The 26,411-nt window shown below is 44.7% G+C and overlaps 1 protein-coding gene across 1 annotated transcript in view; it reads left to right on the top strand.

Annotated features, from left to right (window-relative positions):
• GRIN3A (glutamate ionotropic receptor NMDA type subunit 3A) overlaps positions 1 to 26,411 on the top strand; it is a 105,574-nt gene that overhangs the window by 41,897 nt on the left and 37,266 nt on the right. Inside the window, 2 exon segments of the mRNA XM_080986699.1 lie at positions 14,303 to 14,907; positions 18,577 to 19,624. Of these exon segments, the coding sequence (XP_080842825.1) occupies positions 14,303 to 14,907; positions 18,577 to 19,624 (1,653 nt within the window).

The raw sequence follows: 26,411 nt of genomic DNA, 5'->3' as shown, positions 1-26,411 counted from the left end.
TGTCGACCACAGCAAACTATGGCAAGTTCTTAAAGAAATGGGAGTGCCTGATCACCTCATCTGTCTCCTGAGAAATCTCTATGTGGGACAAGAAGCTACAGTTAGAACTGGATATGGAACAACTGATTGGTTCAAAATTGGGAAAGGAGTACGACAAGGCTGTATATTGCCTCCCTGCTTATTTAACTTATATGCAGAATTCATCATGCGAAAGGCTGGGCTGGATGAATCCGAAGCCGGAATTAAGATTGCCGGAAGAAATATCAACAACCTCAGATATGCAGATGACACAACCTTGATGGCAGAAAGTGAGGAGGAATTAAAGAACCTTTTATTGAGGGTGAAAGAGGAGAGCGCAAAATATGGTCTGAAGCTCAACATCAAAAAAACGAAGATCATGGCCACTGGGCCCATCACCTCCTGGCAAATAGAAGGGGAAGAAATGGAGGCAGTGAGAGATTTTACTTTCTTGGGCTCCATGATCACTGCAGATGGTGACAGCAGTCACAAAATTAAAAGGCGCCTGCTTCTTGGGTGAAAAGCAATGACAAACCTAGACAGCATCTTAAAAAGTGGAGACATCACCTTGCCAACAAAGGTCCGTATAGTAAAAGCTATGGTTTTCCCAGTAGTGATGTATGGAAGTGAAAGCTGGACCATAAAGAAAGCTGATCGCCGAAGAATTGATGCTTTTGAATTATGGTGCTGGAGGAGACTCTTGAGAGTCCCATGGACTGCAAGAAGATCAAACCTATCCATTCTTAAGGAAATCAGCCCTGAGTGCTCACTGGAAGGACAGATCGTGAAGCTGAGGCTCCAATACTTTGGCCACCTCATGAGAAGAGAAGACTCCCTGGAAAAGACCCTGGTGTTGGGAAAGACAGGAGAAGGGGATGACAGAGGATGAGATGGTTGGGTGGTGTTCTTGAAGCTACCAGCATGAGTTTGATCAAACTGCGGGAGGCAGTGGAGGACAGAAGTGCCTGGCGTGCTCTGGTCCATGGGGTCACGAAGAGTCGGACACGACTAAATGACTAAACAACAACAACAAAAATCTCAATGATTTTGGTTGTCTGTCAAAGGAAAGTGGGAGTTCCTGCACCTCTTTTTCTAGAAAAGAAAGCACAGCTTACCATTTATAAAAATGGAATCCAGGTGATGTAGCTAAACATGCAAAAGAGTTGTTTTGTTTTCAGACCATGATTTACTCCTGAGAAGTTGGGCCATTCCAGTTTTAAGCTAGCCTGCTCAGAAGACGGATGCACTTTTCTGCTAGCGAAACGTGAAGCTATTTATAACTTACAACCCAAAAGCAGGTGTTACAAAGAGGAGGGGGGGTGAAATAACCATTTCAAATGAGGCTTTCTTTGAGAAGTGGGAGTACACCTGGTCCTGCGGCAGAAGAGCAACATCAGCAAGAAATAAAATATGGTCTCAGTTTCAGATGCTGGCTTCCCACAGGAAGTCCTCCCATTAATTAAACAGGTCAACACCACCTCCTCGTCTCTTCTAGTAACTGGGAAATGGAGACTTTTATGTTGTGTGCCTGCTTTGTTGTCAAACCTGCTATTTCACAAAGACCTTTTCACAGAGCCTCTGCAGACAGGTGCTTTTTGTAGGTATATTCTGCAGCATGTGATTGACACAATAAAAGCTCATTTATGCTGGACCGTCCACATGTCTTCCCACTTCTTAGTTATTCTGCAATGCCCCAGTGTTACTACATTATTGCTACCGCAGCCCCATCTGCACAAAACACACACACACATATTGGTAACTGTGCTGGGCTGTTACGAGATCCCCTATTCCCCTCACAGAACTACATTTCTCAGAGTAATTTAACAGTCTGTCTCTCTTCCCAGGGAACTCTGGGAATTGTAGCTCTGTGAGGGGAACAGGGGTCTTTAACAAATCTCAGCACCCTTAACAAATTGCAGTGCTCTGGGTTCTTTGGAGGAAGCTATGTAGGGCCGTCTTAAGCATATCCGGTGCCGTGGTGCAAAGATCCCTCTGGCGCCCCACCCCCCATTTCCCTGAGTTGTCTACCTTTTCCCAAGCCTCTGCAGGGATCGCTCTCCTCTCGCGGGGGCTTGGGAAGGAAGCTACATGCCCGCTAGCCATATGGTTGATGGGGCGCAGCTGGCGGGCATGCAGGAGGGAAAGGGGAGGCCACTGGCAAAGCCGCGCAGCTCCCCCACTTGCTGGGGCACCCCTGAGAGGCTAGCGCCCTGGCGGAATGCGCCAGTAAACCCAATGGAAAAGACGGCTCTGAAGCTATGTCTGTTTAAAGTGGCATGATAGTGCTTTAAATGTATGGTGCAGATGGGGTGACAAAAGCAGGGCAAAAAAGTAATGTGGAACATTTCTGGTATAAAAAGTCACAGGGTTTCAACAGGAAGTCATGGGACATACCTTGATTGGAAATGAAGCAGCATGTCTACACTGAAACTTTTGCAGATGTCAACAGTATTTGAAGGCAGAATCACATATAGCTGCCCCCAAGCCATTATGAGCACAAATCATTGTGAATGCATTAAAAAACAAAACAAAGCTGGAGGAGTCCACAGAGAAAGAATTGTGTCTTTGGTTTGTCTCATCCAACCTTTCGCAGCAACAAAGGCCAATCATTTATTACTTCATAGATTTATAGCCCGCCCTTTGGATAATGTGTCCCCAAGGCTGCCTATGATGGAAACAATAACATGCAACATCCAAACAACTTATTCAACTAAATTGGTAAGAATGACAAAAACTGGAGAAAATGCTAAAAAATAATAATTTCCAGGACTGTAATGGCAAAGTTCTATGCATTATTTAGACACACACACACATATATATATTACAGGTGTGTCCTCCCCCCCCCCCCCACTTATGTGGGGGTTATATTACAGGCCTCCACATGCATAAGGGAAAATTGCACCCTCTTAATACCTTCTTTAGGGACGCAGGTGGAGCTGTGGTCTAAACCACAGAGCCTCTTGGGCTTGCCGATCGGAAGGTTGGCAGTTCGAATCCCTGTGACAGAGTGAGCTCCCATTGCTCGGTCCCAGCTCCTGCCAACCTAGCAGTTCGAAAGCATGTCAAAGTGCAAGTAGATAAATAGGTATCGCTCCGTCAGGAAGGTAAATGGCGTTTCCGTGTGCTGCTCTGGTTCGCCAGAAGCAGCTTAGTCATGCTGGCCACATGACCCGGAAGATGTACGCCGGCTCCCTCGGCCAGTAAAGCGAGATGAGCACCGCAACCCCAGAGTCATCCGTTACTGGACCTAATGGTCAGGGGTCCCTTTACCTTTAACACCTTCTTTAAACACCCTCTCTGACATTCTCTCTCCAGTTCAGACCAAAAATACTGTACCCACAAGTAAATAATTAAGTTAATGTGGGAAAGGCCATATTTAGTGTAGAAAAGGTTGATCAAGGAAGGACTATAGATCAGTGGTGGAGCATGTGTTATGCACACAGAAAGTTCCGGGTTCAACCCCTGGCATCTGCAGGTGGGGATGGAAGAGAACACTCTCTGAAATCTTGGAGAACTACTGCAAGTTATTGCAGACATTGTGCTAGATAGACCAAAGATCTGACTCAGTGTGGCAGCTTCATCTTTCCCTAAGTAATGCTTCCCTTGAAATTCCTTGACCAGTTTTAAAAGGGCCCAACTCTGTTCTCAGTGACTGGTGTCTGTCTTTGTGTGTGTGTGTGTGTGTGTGTGTGTGTGTGTGTGTGTGTTCCATTTTCAAAGTCACCTTCAATGAGGTCATAAAAATGCTTCACTCTTATTAAAAGTATCAGGGGCTTTTTTAAATGCATGCTTTCATATACATTTTAAAAACAGCATTAGAAGTGGCCCAGGAGCAGGATCTTTTACAAGCCTGGGGTGCGAAATCAAGCTGATTTATACGCTCTGCAGGCCAACTTAATTTCACCACTGAATATTTTACAGCCAGGAAGACTGACGGAAGAAATCCCCGTGTCTGAATGGTTGAAAGCGCACCAGATGCTCCTTAAGCAAATGCTGGATGAGAGGTTTAGGCTTCAGACACCATCATGAGGAAGGGGGCTCCTTTAATGTCAGCTGAAAATAATCCGTAAAGTATGTACGCTCTGCTTTCTCATCCGCTGACGGCGTGCATAGCTTACTTTATTGGATAGTGGCACCCCACCCCCCTTGTCAACAGTGGCTGCAGCTAGTCTGAAATGTTTGCAGGCTGCACTATCCAGGCAAATGGGCCAATGCCCCATAAAGCTCAGTCTGGCTCGGGCTCCAGTTTCTGTTGGTCTGCTGGCCTTCTGGCCCACCAGTCACTGGCAGAGGAAGGGGGGGCGAGAGGAGCAGCTCACCCCGGGTGCCACAGGGATGCACAGTGGGAGGGGTGCAGCCATGCTGCACTGTTCATTCTTTTCCCCCTTCCACGCCTTCCTTCTCCGTCAGTGGGAGAGTGTGTGCATGTGCCGCCTGTTAGAATTCCTGCTCCATGATTGCAGTCATGGGATTGTTGTCTATCACATGACGGTGTACGTTTTGACTCCACAGAGTGGGATGTGACAGAGACAGGATGTTTGTGTTACTGTGTTCCATGAAGTGGAACTATTGTCCTTTGTTTTGTTTTTCTCTTTGCTGTCTGATGCTAGAGAGAGAGGGAGCCATGTTGCAGTGCTCCGTGTGTGTTTATATGTAAATAAAGTAGATTAGCCAAAATGCTGAGTTTCTGAGGTCTGTCATGCGAACTGCGCAGACTCTGCGGATCCCTAAGTGTGCTGGTGTCTGTTGGCATCAGTCGCTGTGATGTTCGGGCAGAAGAAAGCTTTTGAAGCTCCCAAACGAATGACCAGGAGGGAGAGAACGTGCCAGTTGGGCATGTGTCTCTGCCAGAGTCATACTTGAGTGTAGGCTGAGCTCCTGACACCGCCACCCCCTGAACCCACTCAGACTCGGGCATCCCCCTTACAACCACCGCTGCGTGGCAGAGGCAGGCAACATGGGAGAGCGAGCCACCCCACTGGTGCATGGCAGTTAGTGCCTTCACTACGTGCTCCGAGTGGTCTTTTGTCCCAGCCCACATAAAGCACTGGTCCTCCAGCTCTTCCTCCCACCAGCAACCCTTAATCATAAGACTATTCTCACAATTACATGAAGAAATCAGGAACGTTCTAGAGAATAAGAATTTCAGGTTCTAAAACAGTGATGAATCTGTTGTCATTCTGCAGAGATTTCCTTGACAGTGGGGCTGCTTAGATACCAAACAGACTATGTCAAAGGGCCTCAAGGTGTGGGAGACCTGGCAAGGTGTGTCCTGGCTATTAGAAGAAGGATACAGAGCTGGGTGGTGCTGTTTTGCAAAGTGGATATAGAGTGCCATCTATTGGTCCAGAGAATGCTAAAGCTTTTTATGCACCCAGCATTAGACACAGGTAGAACTGCATTGTTACGATCACAGAAAACAATTGTGTTTCTTGCAGGAAAAGTAAACTGAGCACTGCCTGTGTTGCATGCCGTTGACTTGAGCTGACACACATCCTACCCCGTAGGCACCAGTCAAGTCCCAGCAAGCCCCAGATAGATTATGAGGGCCATGGAGGCTTGGCAGTGTTTGGTTTCATGATTGGGCAGCTCTGTGACAGTAGCAAGCTGTCAATTCCACATGTCAATTCTACCAGTAAGTCAGGGCAGTGATACCAGTTCATTGGTCTTGGCTCGCTTGGAAAAGGCATGTGAAATCTTTTCTTTTGCTGTTGTTAAGAGATTGTTGTTACATGCCTTCCCAGTGTCCCGATTTCCCAGGGACAGTACCGGAATTACGAAAGCCATCCTGTCTTCTGATTTGATCCCAGAATGTCCCTGTTTCCCCTGCCAGTCCAGCCACTTCTGAGCTCGGGGAGGAAGATGAGTCAGTGCTTGTCCCGAGCAACAGTGGCTGCAGCTTTGGTGGCTCTCCATGGCCTCTCTGTGGCTGCTGCTGCCAGCCTCTTTACTGCTAGGGACGCGGGTGGCACTGTGGGTAAAACCTCAGTGCCTAGGACTTGCCGATCGTATGGTCGGCGGTTCAAATCCCCGCGGCGGGGTGAGCTCACGTCGTTCGATCCCAGCTCCTGCCCAAGTAGCAGTTCGAAAGCACTCTTAAGTGCAAGTAGATAAATAGGGACCGCTTTATAGCGGGAAGGTAAACGGCGTTTCCGTGTGCTGCGCTGGTGCTGGCTCGCCAGCTGCAGCTTCATCACACTGGCCACATGACCCGGAAGTGTCTTCGGATGGCGCCAGCTCACGGCCTCTAGAGCAAGATGAGCACGCAACCCTAGAGTCGGACATGACTGGCCCGTACGGGCAGGGGTACCTTTACCTTTACCTTTACCTTTATCTTTACTGATAGAGCTTACGCTATATGCACTGAGTACAACACAGTACCTTTCTCATCTTTTGGGTCTTGTTCCGTGTTATGCTGTGACTCCAAGAATAGGAGACCTTCTTACATTCCTGTGCAGACGTATGGTGAACAGTCAAAAGGTTGTGCTGCATGTCAGTGTCCAGGTATGCCTCAGATTTGTCAGGGACTGGCAGCTTGTGCAGGCACTACAGGGGTCATGGGGGTGGCGGGGTGGGAGAGGAATCATCAGACCATTTTATAACTTGCCCACCTTCATTGTTCAATGCTTACAGGGGAAAATCAGTAGTATTCAACTTGAAAATGGTACAAACAGGTTGCTATTAATCTCATTTTACAGATGAAGATGTTAGGGATACTGAATTTCCATTGGCCTCCTAGCAATTGACCAGCATCACTTGAGTGGCTCTATCCAAATGATAAATTTCCATGCATATTTTTGTAATGGTTGCAGTTCTCTCCTGTGTGTGTTATTTTTTAAAAAATAAATAAATAATTTTTATTACTTTTACATATAATCACAATATGTAACATCGGATCCTCTTATTAAATCTCTTGGCTCAATGGAGCCTAAACGACTTCCCTTCCTCCCACTGATGGTTTACAAAATTAAAATCTTATATTATTGCATTTCACTTCTTTTCCTATTCTTGTTATATCATTACTCAAGATATTAAATTAATCAACCTGAATAGGTAACTAATTCATCTTACAAATCTTCAGATAACCCTGATAATGATGTTAATTGCTTGCAGTTGTCTTTCAAGTATAATATAAATTTGTTGCAGTCTTTTTGGAATGCTTGATCTCGCTGCCTCCAGATTCTTCCCTTCAGTTTCGCCAGTTCTGCAAAGTCCATCATTTTCATCTGGCACTCTTCTTTTGTTGGTACTTCATGCTGTTTCCACTTTCAGAGTAATAAGATTCTTGCTGCAGCTGTTGCATATAAGAACAATTTTTTATCTTGTCCTGTGTGTGTTCTTATCCACCCAGAACTGCTCATTTCCACTCTTTGCTCTGGGCCAGCTACCAAGTGGAATGTAGTAAGCCTGGCTATCTACACCATCCTGCCAAATGTTGAGAAACACTCTACCCTTCCTCCTCTGTCAGAATCTGAAGTTTTCCCCTTCAGACGGCATAGTCCAAGCACTTAAAGCAAGATTGTGTGTGATATGGATATGGGTGGGACCCAGTGTAAACAATTCTTAATGGGTAAAGGTAAAGGGGCCCCTGACCATTAGGTCCAGTCACAGATGTCTCTGGGGTTGCGGCGCTCATCTCGCTTTATTGGCCGAGGGAGCCGGCATACAGCTTCCGGGTCATGCGGCCAGCATGACTAAGCCGCTTTTGGCGAACCAGAGCAGCGCACGGAAACGCTGTTTACCTTCCCGCCAGAGTTGTACCTATTTATCTACTTGCACTTTTTGGTGTGCTTTCGAACTGCTAAGTTGGCAGGAGCAGGGACCCAGCAACGGGAGCTCACCCCGCCGCGGGGATTCGAACTGCTGACCTTCTGATCAGCAAGCCCTAGGCTCTGTGGTTAATTGTAACCATAGTTTGTTGCCTTTGGCCTGGTTAAAATCCTAAGCATACCACGGACCCATGATTATGTTTGGACACAGGTGAGACCTGCCTGGCAGCTTATTTATTGACCATGATATTGATAGATTGCAATATTTGATAATCCACACTTTTAGTCTGATGTGTCTTCCAGTATCCAAGTAGAAAGATGCTTTAATTATGTTTTGCTTGGTACAGCTGTACAGTTTAGCCAGGGTTAGCAGGAACCATTTCATACTATCGTATTAAATCCTGTTTTGTGGCTGCTGATCAGTCATTAATTGTGCTTTAGGTATTTGGATACTAGGCTTAATGGTGGTTGGTAAGGAAAACAAGCTATAGTTAGGCATCATGTCTGCTGAGGATCTGTATTCTGTAGTGTGGATTCAGAAACACAGGCAGTAGAAAACAGGCTGCAGTATAAATAATTTGAAAGCCCCTTTGTATAGTATTCCCATTTAGCTTCAACATCATGCCATGCTTCGATGGAGCCACCACTGTTCATTGATCTAATTTTCATAACTTAAAATAGCCTGTTCTAGATTCCAGTTTTTCTGCTCCCTTTAAATGCCCTTTAATGGAGAACACTTGCAAGTTTCTGGAGCCACAGTATTTATCCTCATTTGTAACCAGAAATGTGAATAAATAATAGATCATTCTCTCCTAAAATGGCTGACTTTTCATAATTTTGCTTTTTTTTTTGTTTTTGTTTAGAGCCTCTTACCTTGTACAAAAGCTTGAAATATTCATATGCACTACGTTGGGGTGCTGGTGTGTAGCCTTTCAAAATGCTCAGCAACCCTGCAAGCCGTGGTCCACAATCTGGTCCAAAGACAAAATTCAGAGAACCTTTAAATTAATCAAAAGAGAGGGTGATTAACATTTTGCTGCTTTTTTAAAATCAATAGTTGGATGTCTGCATATTTGTGATGCTTGGCTGGTTGCCAAGTTGCTTTTGCTGCAAGGAGCAAGGGATATTTAAGACTGTCTAAATTAGCTTCCATTTCTGAAGCTCCCTTCATGAACATTTCAGAAGTTGATTCTGAAATCTAGCTTGCTAAATACACAGAGAAACATAGTTCCATATTCAGCTTCCATACAGGTGCATGTATGGAGCAGCTCCAAAAATAGGCAGGTGGGAATGGATCTCGCTGAACCATTCTTCCCCTCCTTGCTGCTGTTCATCCATACATTTGTCTGCATTGGGCCATGATCCCTTAGGCAAAGAGTTTCATTGCTGCTTTCTTATTTTTAGAGATACAGTAGTGCGTGTCTGTCAGCAGGAGTTGCGTGGCAAGGTCCCAAACGACCACCCCCCCCCACGAGGTTGAATAAGACACTTGACAACAGTATTTTAGTTTAATGGGCTAAAAAAAAGGCCACAACTTTATTGGTTACAGATTGTGAGCGGTATTGGTTTAGGCATTGGACCTAACCGACTATATCTGACTCCCGTCCATCTGCACGGAGTCCGGGAAGGGTTAACCACCAGTAGGAGCTCCCCCAAGGCCACCGATAGGGGTTGTGCCTTAGGCCCTAGCCTCCCCAGGCTTCGGACAGGGCCACGCCCCCTGAATCCTTTAACAGAATACCCTTCAATGTGCGGGGGAGGTGATGGCGCTACCTCCCCTCCTCTCTTCTCCAGCAATATTCCAATTCCTAACCGCCAAGCCAGAGCAACTGGAAGCATGAAAAGGGGTGAGATTCCTGCTGCGTCCTGCTTAAATCAAGCAGGCCACACCCCTAGAGCAATTGGCTTGGTTGCCTGGGCAGTGACACAGCCGGGAATCCCCCTCCCCCAATCACGCAGGGCTGACCATACCCCTGCAACACTTGAAGGTATCTGAGCCATCCCACATGAATATTGAACACTATGAAGGATACAGAGGGAGGGACAGTGGGAAATTCTTTCTAAATAAGGCAGAAAATTTCACACATCCTGGAGAGAAATCTTTTTTCCAAAAGAGAGAGGTAATATGTGGGTGGTTTTGAGCAAATAGTTTGGGCAATTTCAACCTGGCTCCTTCTGAATTAAATAGTGGGGTGGAAAAGAATTTGCTGTTGTTCAATTCTTTGCCCACCCTCTAGCATGAGGTCCCGGGGGAGATTACAGCAGCTTAAAGGTATAAAAATAATTAAGTTTTACAACTGAAGATAGCTCAGGCTGCATCACGTGGAGACAATATAATTGTAGGGCTCATTCGTGCACAAGGAGGTCGCTGATCAAGCCACAGCTACGAGCCTTTGCTTGTTAAATGAAATAACAGTTCTTACTACAGTGGTGTAGCGAAACCTGAAGCCATCAAAAAAAGGAACAAATAAGTTCTAGAAGTACTCCCATCTAAGAAACGAAATAGCACTATACATCAGGCAGGCTTAACATGATCAGTAAATCAGAGTAATGAGTTTGATCCAACGCCTATTAATATAAGTGGAAGAACTCCAGAGACTTGTGGGCCAAAACTGCAGTTGCAGCAGGCTTACATTTCCTCAGCCAGATCACCAAGCACACAAACGGAATATTGGAACTATGCTCCAATATGCATTTTGTAAAGTGACTAAGAGAACTAAATGGGATCATCTTCATATGATTCAGCTAATGCCAGGGGGGGACAAAACAAAAACAAACCCCCAATGAGCTCAGAGCAATGTACAATGGCCATTTCTCCCACACACCATAGCCCTGTAAGGGAGCTTCAGCCGAGAGACTGGCCCAACATCATGTAGACAGCTTCATGACAAAGTGGGATTCAAACCCAGGTCTCCTCAGTCCTAGGCCACATTCACACCATACCTTTTAAGCACTGAGATACCACTTTGAACAAACATATACAGTGGTACCTCAGGTTACAGATGCTTCAGGTTACAGACTACGCTAACCCAGAAGTAGTACCTCAGGTTAAGAACAGAAATCACGTGATGGCAGCGGGAGGCCCCATTAGCTAAAGTGGTGCTTCAGGTTAAGAACAGTTTCAGGTTAAGAACGGACCTCCAGATCGAATTAAGTTCTTAACCCGAGGTACCACTGTACACTCACCTATCCTAGTTGCAGCTTGCTGTTCCTTCCTCTTGTGGTTCTCACTTCCTGCCTGCAATGGTCCCTTATCTTAAGATGGCATACAGCCTTCCTAGATCTCTATATAGGACCCAGGCTCAACATCACAGCACAGCATCAAAAGTTTTAGGTCTGTCACTCAACAGGAGAACTAAGACATGAGGACCTGCCTGTGTGTATATATGTAAATGAGGATGCTTACAACACAGAGACACAGCGGAAGGAGAGAGGTGCCATTCGTGATTTTAGCAGAGAATCTACATTTCAGTAAAGATGTTTAAAATCTCACCCTGGCATCAGCGAGAGCAAAATTTGTAAGACTGAAGCCCATTGCTCATATGTAATGGGTTGTTTGCATGTTTGTTGTTTTGTAACAGTTTTGAAGCTATATTCTTTTTTTTTTTTAATGATATTTATTAAGGTTTCAAAAAAAAGATTACATAGATAAGAAGAAAAGAAAAAAAGAAAAACGAAAAAAAGAAAAAATACAAAATACAGAAAAAAGATAAAAAACACTTAAAAACAAATCAATCTTTCCATGCCTTACATTTCATTTCCTTGCTTCCCTGACCCCCTCACACCTCCCTTTTTTGTATTCCAGTTCAATTAGTTAATTCAGCAATTCCTTTCCCTCTTTGTTTTTGTCTTAATCCTTTAACTTAATATATTATAACTTTGGATTCTCACCTGTTAACAATCCATTTTTACATACACCTTTATAACATTGCTGCTAAAACCACTTAACTTCATTCTGACATCATTCTAACATTCATTAATTTTGTAGTATTTCTGTAAATAGTCTTTAAATTTCTTCCAAACTTCTTCCACCGACTCTTCTCCCTGGTCTCGGATTCTGCCAGTCATTTCCGCCAGTTCCATATAGTCCATCACCTTCATCTGCCATTCTTCCAGAGTGGGTAAATCTTGTGTCTTCCAATACTTTGCAATAAGTATTCTTGCTGCTGTTGTGGCATACATAAAGAAAGTTCTGTCCTTCTTTGGCACCAATTGGCCAACCATGCCTAGGAGAAAGGCCTCTGGTTTCTTCAGGAAGGTATATTTATATACTTTTTTCATTTCGTTATAAATCATCTCCCAGAAAGCCTTAATCCTTGGGCACGTCCACCAAAGGTGAAAGAATGTACCTTCAGTTTCTTTACATTTCCAACATTTATTATTGGGCAAGTGATAGATTTTTGCAAGCTTGACTGGTGTCATGTACCACCTGTATATCATTTTCATAATATTCTCTCTTAAGGCATTACATGCCGTAATTGAAGCTATATTCTAGATTGCTAAAGGCACTTCCAAACTGTGGTTTATTGTGGACTTGACACAGTTGATGTTTGTGAGATTTTTGCAGGAAACATGTGATATTGTGTTCTTCAAAATGTTGTCCCATATTTCTCCTCCTGCCACCTCCCCCATTTCAATCTGCATTTACTTTTTCTGCATTTTTATTTACGTGCTGGGTTTTCTATGGTAAATCCAGATTAAACTGGAAAAATAATATGGAACGAGGTTTTGAAGACGATAATAGTGTGCGGATGCTGCACAAAACTTCCATGCCTGAGCAGCATCAATGATAAACTCTGGTGTGGAAGCATCCTAAGCAAAATTAAGTATTAACCCATGTGCACACCACCCACTTTATGCATAGAGAGAAAACATTACTGAACTATTTATGAAATAGTACCATTGGAGAGTATGCCATGCCCTCTTCAGTGGCTGCTGGATTTGTGCAATTCCAAGCCATCAGCACATTTTATTCATTCTACAGTCCAAGTAAATTATTGCTATTACAAGATGCATATTGATTGTGTTGCTCTTATCCATTTAATTAGCTGGTCTGTGAAAGAGGTTTTGGATACTTAAAGGAGAAGTAGGGGAGGGGGAGACTGAATATCCTGAACTGGAGCTTTTCTTATCACACTTTTGGGAATTACATCATTGGCTCATTACAAATCTGTTCTTGCTACTGCATATTCATCTGGCTGTGGATTAACATGCTGCAAACCTTTCCCATGTTAATAAGCTTTCTTATGTGATTTCCACACTGCAAATCCGTATACCTGTTTCTGGTGTTTTGAAAATGTAAAGGCCACAAGCACTGGGCAAAACAAAATGTATGGGGTATGTCTTGCTTCTGTTTACTCACTGTGACTTGTAAAACCTTGTAGCCTAGGCTGCACCTCTTGGTATTTGGAGCTTAGTGTGTGGCTGGTCTTGCACTCAAATGGGAGGTTACATTCGGTAGCCTTTTGATGCTTCCAAGCTGCATGATTCTAGTGATCAACATGTTATACAAAATGGCATAGGGATGGCAATCAGAAGGTCGGTGGTTGGAATACCCACGACGGGGTGAGCTCCTGTTGCTCTGCCCCAGCTCCTGCCAACCTAGCAGTTCGAAAGCATGAAGTACAAAAAGATAAATAGGTACCACTGTGGCAGGAAGGTAAATGGTGTTTCCATGCGTTCTGGTTTCCATCACGGTATCCCGTTGCACCAGAAGCTGTTTAGTCATGCTGGCCACATGTCCTGGAAAGCTGTCTGTGGACAAACGCTGGCTCCCTTGGCCTAAAAGCGAGATGAGCGCCGCAACCCCATAGTCACCTTTGACTGGACTCAACCATCCAGGGATCCTTTACCTTTACCTTTTACAAAATGGCATATATATAATGATGTTTGGTAGTCACTCACTTACATCGACCAAAATTATTTGGATGCCTCCACACCATATAAAGCCTTGAATTTGGTGCACCCTAATTGTGTGCTTTTTAAAAAATAAATCTGAAAATAGGACATTTCTGCATCTCTCCCTCAAAATGAGAAATATGAAGAGTACCCCAAAATAGTTAAGCTAGATAGAAAAGTTGAATTTGATCGGCACGTAGCCTGTGAGACTTCCTGAAAAGCTAGGAAAGGCTGGACATGGAATGTTTTAATGAAGAGTCAAAACACGGGAAGATAGGTTTGCCTCATTTTGGAAGCTAGGACTCCAGAGTCAAGCAAGCATATGTAAGATGGGTTTTCATTCTGTGGGAGTTTTCTTAGGGGATGAGCTATTTCAAATAGCAGCCAGGAATAGGATACTTGATTGCAAATGTAAATTGAACATATGCTACGAGGTCAATAAAAATTGAAACACCAAGGTGAATTAGATACTTTTAAAGGATTCTATGATTTATGGCTTTATTCAAGCAACAGAGTTTTGCATACATTTGCTTCCCCACCCCACAGAAGATCCCCTTCCAAGAATAATATATTTGTGGTCAAGGCTTTCCCTAACCAATATTTTTCTTATTTTACAGAATCCCCTTCACCTGCAGTTGAGCCTAGAACGCTCATTAAGTTTTGACGCTGATGTCACTTTCTCCATCTTGGCCTTGAACAACTGGTATAACTTTAGCTTGATGGTGTGCCAGGAAGAGTGGAACATCACAGATTTTCTCTTCCTCACACAGCAGAGCTCCAAATTTCATTTGGGATCCATTATAAATATCACAGGGAACCTCACCTCAACCAGCAACCTCTTGACTTACTTGCAAGTTCATCTGGAGAACATTAAGGACACAACGTCAACGGTGGTGATGTTTGGCTGCGACATGGAAAGCACAAGGAGGATTTTTGAAATTACCACCCAATTTGGGGTGATGCCTCCTGATCTCCACTGGATTCTTGGAGATTCGCACAACGTGGAAGAGCTGAGGACAGAAGGCTTGCCGTTGGGTCTCATAGCTCATGGGAAAACAACACAGTCTTTTTTTGAAGACTACATACAGGATGCAATGGAGCTTGTAGCTAGAGCTGTTGCTTCCGCTACAATGATCCAACCAGAACTGGCGCTTATTCCAAGTACAACCAATTGCTTGAACACGGAGAGAAAAAATCTCACTTCGGGCCAGTATTTATCAAAGTAAGATTATCTCTCAATTAATTTCCTTGCAAGCACTGTGGATGTGTGATGCTGACACTCCATATTTAAGGGTTCAATCAGGACTTGCCTAAAGGTCCAGATGGTACTGAGTAGGGTGGGACTTAGAGAACAGAAGCAAGAGGGCAAGGATGAGGTGCTTAACCCTGACCCTGCCTCCTGTTTTTCCCTGGAGCTCTACTTCTCCAGCTAGTTTTCTCTCAACCTCAGTTAACTTGGGCCTGGGAACCTGAGCTGGGGTTTGAAGAATAGGAGGAAAGTAACGGGGAGAGGGAGTTAAAGCACTGTTAACCCAACTGCAACTTCTCCACTATAACTTGTGTCCTCACTCACTTTGCAGCTGTTCGGTGGAGTCCTGGGTCTTCAGCCAACCATTCAATCTAGCCCTTATTTCCAGTGAAACAGCTTCTTTTTTATTTCATGTGCTCTGTAGACTATTATTTGTATGATTGACTGTATAATAATTTTACTTGGATTTTCATGTTGACCTCAGTGGAGTACTAGACAGAACACACAATAATGACATCATGGAGAGTCTGGTGGAAATGACTATGGCCATCACATCATCACTTCCTTTCCAGAAATGCCAGTGCTGATGTGAGAACTCTCCTTACCAGGAGCAGAAATAATGTGACAGCTGGCATGACCCAACTATGATGGCGTCAAGGGAATGTCAACACATTATGGCCATTTCCAGTGATCACAGGACTCAGTGGCCATACAGAACCAAGAGCTAGCCTATTCTCACCTACTATAGAGAAGCTTTCCAAATGGTTATATAAAGTAACAAAACATCTCCTCTCTCACAAGTCTGGCTTTCTCAAATACAAGCGAGGCTTTTGGACCATGATGTTGCTGCGGCAATTAAGCCATTTGACTATGACACTATGATATCTAAGGATTTATCCAGATGATTTGCCCCACCTAAGGTTTTTTTTTTTTTTTTTTTTTAAGTTGACTTTTAAATTCTGTGATGTGACAGCTTCCATTTAAAGGTGTACAGCTTGCTTTTAGAATAGAACTTGTAATGGTTTGGGGGGGAAAATGGCGGCAGGTGATGACCCTCAAAATAGTAGTGTTTCAACCTGACCTCCCCTTTGACTTGGGGATATTTTGAAAAGCACAGTCACTTTTGTTGGGCTTATTAAGCCATCCTGGAAGGGGGGGGGACTCCATTTATCTGCTATGATTAATCACCTTGGTATGTTCAGTCATAGGAGCTAAATTGAGTTGCTGTTTTTTTCAGGAAGACTGGAGAACAGTAATGAGAGAGGATATGGGAAAATTTTAGGACAGCAGTAGGAAGCCTGTACCCTGCCCCCAGAAGTTATTGGACTTCAAGTCTCATCAGCCCTGGCTAACATGACCAATGGCCAGGGAAACAGGAAACTGGGTGGCCAAACCTGTGGAGGGCCAAGGATTCCCCATCCCTGATTGATGACAGTATTCTTATTCCTGTATTGGAGGGGGCTGGACTAGATAACCCTTGGGGTCCCTTCCAACTCTCCTATTTTATGATTGTATTATTCCTTATTTATGGAATTTATGGTCATTATAAGTTTCTAAAGGCTAATTATTTTTTAAAGCTATTTCATTGTACTTTGCAGATGAAACCCACACTCTTTGCTAGTACAGGAGAGCAATCTCTGTAGTTTAAAAACTGGGGTCTCTCAACAGTTCTCGTATAAGTTTGCGGCTGCGCTTTTGCAGTGGATCACATGCATTAGAGGCTTCGTGATGAGAGAATTTCTGCTGATCACCCTTGTAACAGGGTAAAAAGCATTAGGACTTGAAAGGCCCATCTCATCTGTAAATTATGGTGTTTTAACTATGCTATTTAGGTAATTAAAGCACTGTGTGATTTGACTTGCTGCCCATACTCATTTTCTCATTCTGTACTAAACTTTGTGAGATAAAGACAGAATGACCAAGTCATCAGACTAATGAATGCAGAATAATTGAATTAACCCATCAACGAATGTTGACTACTGTGACTCTTTGGGAGAGAAGCACCAGTGTTTCGAAATCTTCATGAAAAGAACCAAAATGCAGTGCCTTCGTGTTTATGAGCTACTGGCTGCACACATTACATTTTAGGCACACAACTAAGCTTTTTTAAAAAAAATAAGTGTCCACCTAAAATGTAAAGTGTGAAGATGACAAGTACAGTCATACCTCGGGTTACAGACGCTTTAGGTTGCGCGTTTTTGGGCTGCGCACTGTGCTGAACCCAGAAGTACTGGAAAGGGTTACTTCCGGGTTTCGGTGCTCGCACATGCGCATAAACATTGAATCACGACCCGTGTGTGCGCAGACACGGCACTGCAGGTTGCGAATGCTTCGGGTTGCGAACGTGCCTCCCACACAGATCACGTTCGCAACCCGAGCGTCCACTGTATGTAACATACTAGCACACTACTAGGGAGATGTAGTTGGCCAAAGCTGAAGTCCTATGTTGCATTTATCATTCACTTTACCCCAGCAAGGCCTTAAGCATTGCCTTAGACCAGGCACGTCCAACAGGTAGATGGTGATCTACCGGTAGATCACTGGACGTCTGTGGTAGATCACTGGCTGCCCCCACAGAAGCTCAACAACTTTGGTTCGCCTTAAAAAAGCTCAACATTTTGTCCCTGCACTGCAACTTTGTCCCTGCTCAACAACTTTGACCTGAACCCCCAAAAAAGATCACTGCCAGTTTTTAACTCTGTGAGTAGATCACAGTCACTTGGGAGTTGGCCACCCCTGCCTTAGACAAATCTCGTATATTTCTGCCCAGGCCAAAGATCTTTCTCCCATGGTAAAGGCAGTAGCAGAGAAAGGGGTCAGGGGGGCGGTCCGCCCTGGGTGTCATCCTGAGGGGGGTGACATTCGGCATCCCCCCTCCCCGTCTGCAACTCCCAAGCCTCCTGAGCTGTCAAAACAAAGGGGGAAGGCTGTGGGCAAAGCAGCACAGTTCCCCCCCTTCCCCCAACAGCTCGGGGTAGAGTCCTGAGCCTTCACCACTTTGCTGGTGCCCTTCCCCCTTCGTTTTGACAACCCGGGAGTCAGGGGAGAGTCGCAGGTGGGTGGCGCACCGTTGCCCCGCACTCCCAGCTGGAGGAGGCAGGCAGGCAGGGGAGAGGATGGGAAGGAGGCAGGCAAGCAAACAAACCAGGGGACTGGAATGGGTGCCACGTGCCCCGTCCCCTCCCTCTCTATGAGCCGTTTGCCCCACCCCTGGACACACCACCCCAGGTGCCAGAGAAGCTTCCTCCGCCACTGGGTGTGCAGACATGCCCTCAATATTCTATCAGATCCATAATGTAATATATGATGCAGGTGTTCCACACAGATGCTCCCATAATTAAATAACCCTGACATCTCGCCTTCTTTTTTTGAGTCTGAAAACCACAAATACAGCATCCCCACTCTTCCATCATGGGAAAAGGATCATCCCAGAGAAAAATCTGAATTTGGCCTTAAACTTCAGTCCTAATCCCATTTACCACTGCATTCAGGGGGGCTTACTTCGGAGTAGATACCATTTGGATTATAATTTTAGGCTGTTTTAAAGAAAAAGCATAGGAAGGAGAGGGCAAAGCAAATTTCTGCTGTGGGAGATCTGTTGTCTTGATTGTGTCTTGCTAACATCTTGCATTTGTCCCATAGGTTTTTAGCCAATACCACTTTTCACGGGCTCAGTGGCCACATTAAAGTGAAAGGCTCCTCCATCATCAGTTCGGAAAACAACTTCTTCATTTGGAATCTGCAGCATGATCCAGTAGGGAACCCGATGTGGACTCGTTTGGGGAGCTGGCAAGAAGGAAAGATCATAATGGATTACGGGATCTGGCCAGAGCAGGCCCAGAGGCACAAGAATCACAACCAGCATCCCACCCGGCTGCACCTGAGGGTGGTGACCCTCATTGAGCATCCCTTCGTGTTCACAAGGGCTGTGGATGATGAAGGACTGTGTCCAGCGGGACAGCTCTGCTTGGACCCCTTGACCAATGATTCAGCGGTGCTGGATGCCCTCTTTGAAAGCCTCCAAGGGGGCAACGACACAGTGCCCACAGAGCTGAAGAAATGCTGCTATGGCTACACTATAGATTTGCTGGAAAAATTAGCAGAGGATATGAACTTCGATTTCGACCTGTACATTGTCGGCGACGGGAAATATGGGGCTCTGAAGAACGGTCAGTGGACAGGGCTTGTAGGCGACCTCCTGGCTGGGACCGCCCACATGGCTGTGACATCGTTCAGCATCAACACAGCCCGTAGCCAAGTGATCGATTTCACCAGCCCATTCTTTTCCACCAGCTTGGGCATTCTGGTGAGAACCAAAGACACCGCGGCTCCTATTGGAGCTTTTATGTGGCCGCTCCACTGGACCATGTGGTTGGGGATTTTTGTGGCGCTGCACATCACTGCAATCTTCCTCACCCTGTATGAATGGAAAAGCCCCTTTGGGATGACCCCCAAGGGAAGAAACAGGGATAAAGTTTTCTCCTTCTCCTCTGCCTTGAACGTCTGTTACGCCATCTTGTTTGGTAGAACAGCTGCCATCAAACCCCCCAAGTGCTGGACTGGAAGGTTTCTCATGAACCTCTGGGCCATTTTTTGTTTATTTTGTCTGTCAACGTACACAGCTAATCTGGCTGCTGTCATGGTGGGAGAGAAAATCTACGAAGAACTGTCTGGAATACATGATCCAAAAGTAAGGCCCAGCCATTTATTTATATAGTCTGCTTTTGGTTCTTTCCATTATAAGAACAGCCTTCCCTACTGCTGTTTGTGCAAATTCTTTTGTTATGCCACAGTGTCAAATTTAGAACTGTATTTCATGTCTCCCCATTGTAAGGGCTTTGAGGGGGCTGGTTCAGACATACGTACTGTTCATCACTTGATGACTGCAGCAAGAAGCGGTAGAGCATGAGACTCTTAATCTCAGAGTTGTGGGTTCGAGCCCCAAGTTAGGCAAAAGATTCCTGCATCGCAAGGGGTTGATGATCCTTGGGTTCCCTTCCAACTCTACAGGTCTGTGATTCTATGTATGAATGAGCCGGATCAATCATCACGGACAAGATTTTGTGCCACATGTCAACTCCAATGCCCTGCTTTCAAATTGAGTGCTCGTTGTACATTCAGCGGTGAGACTGCAATGCTTGAGTCATCAAGTGATGAAAAACTATGAATGCAATACATGCACTAGCAGCAGCCTTGACTGAATCTAATCATGAGCCACAATTGACACAGGACCTGGACACCCTACACATTCCTATGTACCTTGCAGTACAAGTGGAAATGTGCATCCCCATTCATAACACATAGCAGAGGAGTGGAAAAACTACTGCTGGACTACAGCTCCCATCATCCTTGACCATTGGTCATGCTGGCTGCTGGGAACTGGAGTCCACCTATATAGGGAGGGTCATGGATTTCTCAAACCTGGGGTAGTGAGTACAGAGCCTAAGAGTCATTACCCATTCACCCCTTTACTTTGCTTAACATCTGGCCTGGTGATGAGTTCTGGAGAAACAGAAAGGATATTTTATGACATTTTGGATAGTCCTCACAAATGTGGTGTCTGAACATGGTTTCATATGCTAGAGGGCAAAGATCTAGATTTCTTTCTTCTTCTTCACTTGCATTAGCAGCTTTTAAAATGAGAACCAAGTTGGTTCCAGTTGGTTCCATCGGAGTGGATTATACTAGCAAGTCTTAATTTAAGACAGTTTATGCCTCTGGCTACCAGTTGTTGGGAATCACAAGAGAGGCGAAAGGGCTGTTGCGCTTGGCTGTTGCATCTGATTGGCCACTGTGAGAACAGGCTGCTAGACTAGATGGGTCTCTGCTCTCTTACAACAAGGATCTTCTTGTGTGCAAAAAGAATATTAATGGGAAAATCTGAGGCTGTGTGGGATGGAGTTAAAGAAATAAATGCAGGATTGCTTTTGAAATTAAGTGACAGTGAAGGTTAGCACTCAAAATATTGGTGGAAAATGTTTCGACAAAATAGCTGGGTTTTGTTTCTAGAAGGGAGGTTTCAAATGAAATTTCTGTCTACGTTCAGTGAAATCCTACATCCAGTGAACCGTCCTGAGACCTGCGGATATAGGGCAGTAGATAAATTCAATAAATAATTAATAATAATAATAATAATAATAATAATAATAATCACACTTACTTGCAAGTGTGTCTCACTATGTTCTTCTGGGCATGCATAGGACTCGGGTTTCCATGTAGGGTCCATTGTAATACTTGAATTTACGGATGAATTTCAAGCATCCTCTGGTTTTGAGATACTGCAGTTAACAAGAGTTGGCTCTGTCCTTTTCTCATCGGTTTGGAAATATGCATGCATTTACCTTTCTTTGGGAGAAAAGCCATCTCAGTTCTTAGATCACTTTGAAATTACTTCTGTGCATGTCATCCCATAATGCCTACTGCTCCTTTCTTCATTCCGTTTCTAGCCCAGACGAGAATCTAGAACAGGGTTTCTTTGTTCTAGCTGAAGAGAACAGCGGTGAGATGGCTTACGATATTAATATTGGTTAGAAGCTTGGCAAATGTAGTGATAAAACAGCAGCTACTTTCAAGGGAAGTCCAGACCAGTTCCTATCAAATTAATTGGCTTTCTCTCCCTCCCCCCCCCCACCAGAATTGTTTAATTAACTGGAAAGCCTCTGGGTGACTATTGCCCTCTCCTTGATTGGCTATGACAAATCCTTCCTCTCTCCTTTGTGCACAATTAGCTCCTGCAGTGGGTGGAATCTATTCATTAGGTGAAAGGAAAACATGGGAGAAATGCACTCCTTACATTTATTCTCCTTTATTCTCCCTGTTTATGTTGTGGGTCCAGTTAAAACAGGGGGGGACTGCTTGGCTGTGGGCTGGGTGTGGTCCACAGCACACCCAAATCTGCCCCACATCCTCTCCTTCTGGGTCCTGCTGCTTCTTCCTCTGCAAGCTGCATACCACCCAACATTTCTCTGATGACAATAGGGACATCCTACTCCCACTGTCCCTACTCAGCAATACCAACCATTTAACCACCAGCCCAATAGAAATGGTATCTGGAAGAGCCCTAAGGAAGGGAGTTCTGCAAAAAGGGGGCCACTGCAAAGAAGACTCTCCTTCTGGTTTCCACCAACTAAGCATGCAGAGGCTGCAGTATAATCTAGAAAACATCTTGATGGCCAATGTGAGAACAAGAAGCTGGAATTGATCCAGCAGACTTTTCTTATGTTCTTATTCCACCCTACTTTATAATGACTGGGGAAGGCAAATGGCTGCTGGCATCTAATTTGACTCTTACATGTACAATAAAAAGACCTAATAAATCTAAAAATAGCTGTGGGGCATATCACCACAAAAACTCTAACTGTGCCCTCACTTTGAAACCAGTAGTATGAATGAGGACAAAAAAATCAAACAGATCAAATAGTATCAAACTGCATTTCTCAAGGCTTTCTTCTTGATGGTCTCCTCCCACTCAAATTGCCTCTTGGATCCTTTTTCTGTTTTAGTGGGGAGCATTAAAAAAATTTTTTAACAAATGCTAACCTTTTCAAGGTGGTGGAAGACAAGTATGATTTGGGGCTGGCAGATGGCAGGTTTGACACAGAAATAAAATCCCCTGCGAGCTCTCAAGCGAGTCGGCAGTCTGCGCTGAAATATTAAACAGACTTTCTGCCCCGAAAAAAAAAGGAGATTAAGAACTTTCCCATCCAAAGTCACCATTGCCAGGGTACATTGGTGCCTCCAAGAAATAAGCAGGGTCAGATGGAAACATAACTGTCTGTCTCCCTATCAAAATGCACAATAAGAAGGCATGCTATGGTAGCTGAAGAACTCATCAGTCACACCACCACAGGGGCTAAGAGTCTTAAAGGGTGTTTGAAATGAAACAAGTCCCCCATCTCTTTAACAAATGCCAAGGAGGCAGACATCAACAGGTGGAGTTTGCTCCTCACTCCTTCTCCATGCAGGATAAAAGCTCCTGTTCATTTCTTCCTGCCAGACATTTAAAGTACATGTTATTTATTAAAAAAAATTAAACCCATTTGCTCTTCCTCCAAGGAGCTTAGAGCAATGTACAGTCATTTTGCAATAGGCCTGTAAGGTAAATGACCCCTGGGCGGTTAAGTCCAGTCAAAGGCGACTATGGGGTTGCAGCGCTCATCTTGCTTTTTAGGCTGAGGGACAGAGACAGCTTTCTGGGTCATGTGGCCAGCAGGACTAAACCACTTCCAGCGCAACAGGACACCAGAAATCAGAGCACACGGAAACGCCGTTTACCTTCCCACCACAGTGGTACCTATTTATCTACTTGCACTGGGGTGCTTTCGAACTGCTAGGTTGGCAGGAGCTGGGACAGAGCAACGGGAGCTCGCCCAGTTGCGGGGATTCAAACCTTCCAATTGGCAAGCCCAAGAGGCTCAGTGGTTTAGACTACAATGCTACCCGCATCCTCCCTGTGAGGTGAGAGACTAGCCCAACGCCTTGTGTTCAGCTCCATAGGCAGGTGGGGATTTGAACCCATGTCTCCTCAGTCCAAGGCCCAAATCACATCACACACTGAAAGCGCTATGAGACCACTTTAAACCGTCATGGCTGCCGCCAAAGAATCCTGGGAGCTTTAGTCTGTTAAGGGAGCTAAGAGCTCTTAGGAAACTCCTATCCTCTGCAGAGAGCAACCATTCTCAGATTTTCCTGTGAAGAGGGTTTGATTATTTGATCATTCTAAGCAATTGTAGCTCTGGGGGGGAAATGAAGGTCTTCATCCATGTAAGTAACAGTATATACATTCCTCTGTGGTTTTCCGGCAATACATTAAGTAATGACCAAGCAAAATTTGTAAAGCTTGTTCATTCCATGCAACAACACCAATGGCTATATGGGAGGTGAGAATTTGCTACCCTGCAATGCTAACAGTGCCCGATTTTTGGCAGTGAGGGTGGTTCCCCCACACAGAGAGCCAAGCCGAGGGGGTGCATGATGATGATGATGATACCTGTATTTATACGGGTACCTACTCAAAGTTGGGATGCAGGTGGCACTGTGGGTTAAACCACAGAGCCTAGGGCTTGCCGATCAGGAGGTCGGCGGTTCGAATCCTCGCAATGGGTCAGCTCTCATTGCTCAGTCCCTGCTCCTGCCAACCTAGCAGTTCAAAAGCACGAAGTGCAAGAAGATAAATAGGTACTGCTTCGGTGGGAAGGTAAACAGCGTTTCCGTGCGTTGCTCTGGTTCGCCAGAAGCAGCTTAGTCATGCTGGCCACATGACTGTACGCCAGCTCCCTCGGCCAGTAAAGCGAGATGAGCGCCACAACCCCAGAGTCGTCCGTGACTGGACCTAATGGTCAGGGGTCCCTTTACCTTTACCTTACTCAAAGTTAGGCCCAAGTCAGAGAGGAAATTGAGTTGCCACAACTATGACATAGTGCACTTGAGAAAATGTGCAGAATGGATGGCAAAGGGGAGGCGAGCATGAAAATAGGAAATATTTAGGGGGCGCCAAATTTTTGTCCTCACTGGTATCACCCAAGTCTGCCCTGATACTGGGCTCTTAAACTCAGAAGACTAATGATGATAGTGGTGATAATTTAAAAGAAACAGTTGAATATAATGAGCAATCAGGAGTGCATGAAATTCAGTACATGATTGGCTACGTACTGTATTTTATAATATAGTGTTTGTATTTTATGATGGCTCTTCATCCTTTCAAGATAGTGAGGGACAGATTAGAAGAGAAAGTGATAGAAAGGGTTGTATTCTATTAGCTTTTCCCCAGACTAAAACCCAATGAAATGAATAGACCTAAGTTAGTCATTTCAATGGATCAAGTCAGAGAACAAGAGTGAGAAATTGGTGGGCTTCCAGATGTTGCTGAACTCCAACTCCCATCATCCCTGGCCATTGGCCATGATTGCTAGGGCTGATGGGAGTTGTAGTTCGCAGCATATGGAGGACCAATGGTTCCTCACATCTGTTCCAGCATAGGTCACATGCCTTGGGGACCCTGTATGGGAGGGCTTCCAGATGTAGATTGGGATCAGGCAGTCACCAGCCTAGCCCCCTGACATTTCTCCCACCCTTCTCTATGTGTTTCTAAAAATGGAATCTCCTGGCAATTAAACTGTGTGTGAACTAGAACAGTAGCAGCAAAAAAAGCAATCTAAATTCAGATAAAGATCAAAAGCACTGAAGCATGGTAAATGGGCTTTACGTTTGCACTCTGAAGAATTAAAAAGGGAAGGAGCACCAAGTAAGACCCATTAGCCGTCACTGTTGTTTTGAAAGGGAGTTGGGGGGGTTTTGTGTAGGGTTTTTTAGAAGATAGGTAACTGCTTCCAGAATCAAAAACCTTATTACATTAGCAGCAAATTGCCAGCATTGCAAAACGGCAATAACAGAGTCCTACTTTAATCAGGTTAGATCTTTTGCATCTGATGAGCCAGTTGCAAATCCCACTACTGCAAGACCAGTATGTCAAGCATAGCGACTTCCACTGTCTAAGGTCAGTGATGGCTACAGGCAGACCACTTAATTTTCAGTGAAGAAATCACTGGTATATAACTCATACATTGGTATGATAGAACGGGATCCAAAAACAGATTTTTCTGCCGGTCAAACCACATACAGTTTTTTATTTTATATTTTTAATGCAAATGGCATCATTGCAAGGGTGGTAGCTGATAATGATGGAGTTCCTAGAGAGGTGGGGGAGACTTATCTCTAACTCTGCTCCTGAAGAAAATTCCACCTCTCAAGCTGGGATTTGCTTTTGGGGAAATCCATCATTGGCCCTAGTGGGGGATTTGCTCCCTATGCAAACAAGCAGCTTCATAGAATCATAGAATTGGAAGGGACCCTGAGGATCATCTAGTCCAACCCCTTGCAATGCAGGAATATGCAACTGTCCCATACGGGGATCTAACTTGCAACCTTGGCGTCATCAGCACCAAGCTCTAACCAACTGCAGCAAGGGAGGACAGGGCTAAATCCTCCTCCACCAATCTGGATCGTTAGCCATTCTACCACCCCACCCCAAAAAGAAACCCTTCAATAAATAGCATCTAACACATACCCCTACTACAGTGGTACCTCGGGTTACAGGCGCTTCAGGTTACAGACTCCACGAACCCAGAAATAGTACCTCGGGTTAAGAACTTTGCTTCAGGATGAGAACAGAAATCGGGCGGCGGCGGCACGGCAGCAGTGGGAGGCCCCGTTAGCTAAAGTGGTGCTTCAGGTTAAGAACAGTTTCAGGTTATTCTCTGCATGTTACAAAATTGTATAAATCCTTAATTAGTCTAATTGGTTATTATCAATAAAAAGTTTGTAAGTGTTTATAGAGAAACCAGAGACTGGAACTGAGGGAAGTCGGGGGTGGGCAGGGAGGGTGGGTTGTTTTATGGGAGGGAGGGGGGAAATAGGGGGGATTAAGGATGATATGTTTTAAGATAATATGTTCTGTTTAAATTCCTAATAAAAAATAA

The sequence above is a fragment of the Podarcis pityusensis genome, assembly GCF_964106645.2.
Source record: "Podarcis pityusensis genome assembly, chromosome: 17".
NCBI lineage: Eukaryota > Metazoa > Chordata > Lepidosauria > Squamata > Lacertidae > Podarcis > Podarcis pityusensis.
The sequence above is the reverse complement of the archived record's forward strand: the minus strand, read 5'-3'. Positions and strand labels throughout refer to the sequence as shown.